At 47.0% G+C, this 4,715-nt stretch overlaps 1 protein-coding gene across 1 annotated transcript in view; it reads left to right on the top strand.

The window, feature by feature from the left end:
• Positions 1-4,438: 4,438 nt before the first annotated feature.
• Vamp8 (vesicle associated membrane protein 8) overlaps positions 4,439-4,715 on the top strand; it is a 3,722-nt gene continuing 3,445 nt past the window's right edge. The window contains exon 1 of the mRNA XM_010625685.3: positions 4,439-4,592. Within this exon, the coding sequence (XP_010623987.1) occupies positions 4,590-4,592 (3 nt within the window). The 5' untranslated portion in view covers positions 4,439-4,589. The remainder of the gene's footprint in view (positions 4,593-4,715) is intronic.

Consider the following 4,715-nt stretch of genomic DNA (forward strand, 5'->3'; position numbering starts at 1 on the left):
GCAGCATGGTAAGTTCAAGGTCAGCCTGAACCACAAAGGGAGATCCTGTCTCAACAAAACAAAACAAAACACTCTTGGAATGCCTGCTATGAAGTTTGGGCTTCAACCCAGAGGCAAGGCGAAATTGACTCAAACATGTTTTGGAGAGATAACAAGTAGCCATTAGATGCCTGGATAGGACCAGAAAGATCAGTTCTGAGTGATTGGAACTGTGCAGGGCAGAGATTGTGCTGGCATTCACTGGGGAGCTGGAAGATGTGGCCAAAGAAGCATGAAGATGAGGCGGTGAGGAGCTGAGTGAGGGATGCTTCAGGGTTGCTTGTCTGAGAAACTGGGAGGAAGAATTCAGGGAACAGATATCTGGGTTTGGGTGGTGGAGGTCACTGTGAGCTGTGCCGGGCGCTGACAAGGAAGGCAGCACTGGATCTAAGAGAGAAGTCCTGGCTAAAGATGCAGATCTGGCAGGTGTACACAAAGAGTTGTCCAGCTGCAGGTGGAACTTTCTACAAAACAGATCATATACTCACCTGAAAGCAGGCATCTGGAGGGCAGTGGATGCACCTTGAGACTATAATGTTAAAAAGTCAGACACTCACGCTTAAATATCACATGGCTTCTCTTATATGAGACACTCAAAGTATAAATAAGTTAAAGAACAAAATAGAAGATCAATAATGGAAAACAGGGAGCTAAATCTTTTGCAAAAGGCAAGGGGAACAAGAGATGGAGGGAGGCGGGCAGTGAAGGAAGCCAAAGGGGATGGAAAAAGAATTTATTTATTTATTTATTTTGGTATGGTGTGTGTGGGGGGGAATTGAACACAGGTCCTTGTGCTTACGAAGCAGGCAGCGTAAACACTGAGCTACATGCCTGGCCCTGGAAAAAGAATTTAGATGTGTTGTGTTCATGTACCAACTCCCCACGAGGAATGTGATAATGTGTGTACTGCAGACACAGACACACAGACACACACACACACACACACACACACACAGTGGCTGTGGAAGCTGTGGATGCGTTGTGGGGTTCTTACCCTCTGGGTCACTCGCATTTTGGAATAGGCTACATGCCTGGCCCTGGAAAAAGAATTTAGATGTGTTGTGTTCATGTACCAACTCCCCACGAGGAATGTGATAATGTGTGTACTGCAGACACAGACACACAGACACACACACACACACACACACACACACAGTGGCTGTGGAAGCTGTGGATGCGTTGTGGGGTTCTTACCCTCTGGGTCACTCGCATTTTGGAATAGTTCATTGTGGGATGTTGAAGAAGCTTTTTTTTTTTTTTGTTTTGTTTTTTTTTGTTTTTTGAGACAGGGTCTCTCTCTATAGTTGAGACTGACCTGAAACTCACTGTGTAGCCCACGCTGGCCTCGAACTCACAGCAATCCTTCTGCCTCAGCCTCCCGAGTGCTGGGATTACAGGCGTGCACCACCACACCCAGCCACACTGAGTCCAAATTCTTTTTTTTGTTGTTGTTGTTGGTACCAGGGATCGAACTCTGGACCTTGCCCTTGCAAGGCAGGTGGCGGAACCACTGAGCGAAATCCCCAGCGAAGAAGCATCTTTGACCTCTACCTACTACTCACTAATAGTATTGGCCCTCTTCTATGTGACAATCAAAAATATCCCCAGGCAAGGTCAAATGTCCCCCAAAGGGCAAATTTCTCCCACTGAGAAATACTATTTTAGTCTACAGCCATACCACCCTAAGCAAGCCCTGTCTCTCTTCTGATCTCGGAAGCTAAGCAGGTTCCCTGCCTGATTAGTACTTGGATGGGAGAAATACTACTCTAGGAAAGAGTTTGGAGTCAGAAAAACAAGGAGCAGGACAGGATCTTAGGAATCTAATGGCAGTCAGAGAGGAGGAGGGGGCGTGCACATGAGTGGTGACTGTCACAGATGTAGTGGCCAGCAGTGTGACAGGCTGAGGAGGGAGTATGAGGAAAGAAAGAGGCATGGCAGTGGTGTAAGCTTTGTGATTTCCACTGGGCCTCCTGAACACCTCTTTCTTGTTCTTGCAGCCTTTTCCTATGGGATGAAGGAATCAACTGGCCTTGTGGGCCATAAGATTGGTCAGGGGACCTGCGTGTCATGACACATGCATGTAATCCCAGCACTTGGGAGGCTGAGGCAGGAGGATTGCTGCAAGTTTGAGGCCAGCCTCGGCTAGTGAGTTCAAGGCCAGCTTGCACTACACAGCAAGACCCTGTGTCAAAAAAAGTTATTAGTGAGAGATTTACATTCTTTTTTTCATACTTGGTCTTTATAATCTGGTATATGTTTTACACTTACAACACAGCACAGTTAAGACCAGCCACACTGCACACACTAAACAACCACATGTGATTAGTAGTTATTGTCTTGGACAACACAAGATGAGGACCCTAAGCCATCTCTGCCTGGCCATGCTGCAGGCTCTTTATAGATGAGGAGAATGCAGCAACATTCTGCCCACAATCAGGATGGGACAAACCTCAATTCCCTGGCTGTCCTAGCCACCAAAATTCAGGTCTGTATAATCCAATAACCTGGGGGTAAGATTTTATTATGTTAGTCTTCATTAAAGTGACTCAGGTTGGGGTGTGGTTCAGTGATAGGAGTAGGTGCCTAACATGTGCAGGCCCTGAGATCAAATCCTAGCACCACACACCAAACACCAACATTCTGGTGAGTTAAGTGGGCATTTTGACAATATGGCTTCTCCTTTGCCATGTTTAATGCCTGCTTTCTTTCTTTCTTTCTTTCTTTCTTTCTTTCTTTCTTTCTTTCTTTCTTTCTTTCTTTCTTTCTTTCTTTCTTTCTTTCTTTCTTTCAACGGGGTCTCATTATGCAGTCCAGGCTGACTTTGAACTCACATTCTTCCTGCCTCAGCCTTCAAGTGCTAGAATTATAAACATGTGCCACCATGCCTGGCCCATAGTCAATTCTTGTTTCATGGACACCCTTGCAATTTAAGATGACACTTTTAAAATAAAATTCTCTCCCGACAACTTGATCTCTGACACTTCACAGGAGAATCAGCGGAAGCTGTGAGAACTTATTTAGAATTCACATTCTCTATTGTAATCTTGTTCCTGTTTATTTTTAAATTTTCTTGTGTTTCACTAGAAAGGTGTTGCTCAGTTTTAAATGTTAAAAGTGTATAGGGCCGGGAATTTAGCTCAGTGGTTCTGCCGCCTGCCTTGCAGGCGCAAGGTCCTGAGTTCGATCCCCCGTGCCCCCCACAAAAAAAGTGTACAAGTTGGGCCAGGGATTTAGTTCAGTGGGATCTCTGTGCCTGACTCACAAGTGCAAGGTCCTGAGTTCGATCCCTGGTACAAAAAAAAAAAAAAAAGTGTACAAGTTGCTCTGTTACAACACCACTAGACATGTAGTGATTGGAATGTAGCACATTCATGACAACCTGGACTCAATCCTCATAAAAAAAGAAAGTATGCGCAAAAGAACAAAAGTCTCAAAATGCTGCAGAGTCCAACATTTTTAAGGCCTTTTTAAAATACTTTGGGCGGAAGCTGACATTTTCTCCTTGGAACTGCTATTTCTTTTGGGATGAGGCAAGAATGTTTGTTCCCTTCTCAGGGTCTCTATTATTGTTCTTTCTGTCTTGATAAACACCGGGCCAGGAAGAGTGGATTTTCTCTGGCCCAAAGCCAGCTTAGTGGAAAAATCCTTTGCCCTGGGCCCCTCTAGTCCTAGGGCGGCCCTCTGACCAGCCCTATGATGACCCTCAGAGAAGTGTGGGCTGCTGGAGTTTCCAGGGAAAGGAGGGGTGTAAGCTAGCATTTCCTTCATCCCTGACACTCTAGTAGGCACCCTGCCTGAGCTTTTGATTCCTTTCTTCCACTGTCTGAGCTCAGCATCAGCATCTGCAAAATGCAGACAGGTGAAGAGATTCACTGGGGGTCACCCAGTTAGTAACTCAGAACTTTGACATCAGAGCCCAGACTCACAGCATCCCAAACTTTGGGTGTTGTGGTTTCTGCCCACCCTAGCACCCAAAAGCAAGGACTGTCCAGCAGGAAAGTTTAACACCTGCATTCTGCTTCCATGTAAACCAGTCCCGTCAGGGTGCTTTGGTCTCTATAAACTGGAATTAGATATTCAGGACATAAAAAGGAGATGTCAACCGGGGCATAAAGGCACACGCTTATAATCTCAACACTCTTGAGGCTGAGGCAGCAGGATCTCTGTGAGCTTGAGGCCAGCCTGATCTGCATAGAGTCCCTGTTTCAAAAAACCAAAAAAAATAAAACAAAAAAGTCAATTTACTTTTTAAAAAGGAGACCATCTAGCCTCAGCAGACCAAGGGGAGCTTATTCTCCTCATTCCTGAGAGGTTTGAAGCCCCTTGGAGTCCGGAAGCCCTGTTGCTTTAAACTTCGGCCTTTGGGAGGAGACTGAGAGGGCGGTGAAGGGCACCCGCCTACCTGGGGAACCTGCCTTAGGTGTGGCCGAAGAGCTGTGGATGCGGTGGGCGGGCTGAAAGTTGGAGCTAGCAGGAAGTGGAACCCGGGCTGCCCTAGGAGGAAACAAACCAGCAAGTTCTGCTGCCGACGGGCCTGAGTCTCCGGAGACATGGTGAGAGGTCTTGGGCGGGTAGAGGGTTGATGTAAAGAGGAGCCGGGGCTCTGTGGCCTGGGGGGCGGCCGGGGCAGCGGCGTTGCCTGGGCCGGCCGGACCGGCCCTGCCTGTGACCTATCT

The sequence above is a fragment of the Fukomys damarensis genome, unplaced genomic scaffold (genome assembly GCF_012274545.1).
Source record: "Fukomys damarensis isolate Sample0158 unplaced genomic scaffold, DMR_v1.0_HiC HiC_scaffold_2, whole genome shotgun sequence".
Taxonomy (NCBI): domain Eukaryota; kingdom Metazoa; phylum Chordata; class Mammalia; order Rodentia; family Bathyergidae; genus Fukomys; species Fukomys damarensis.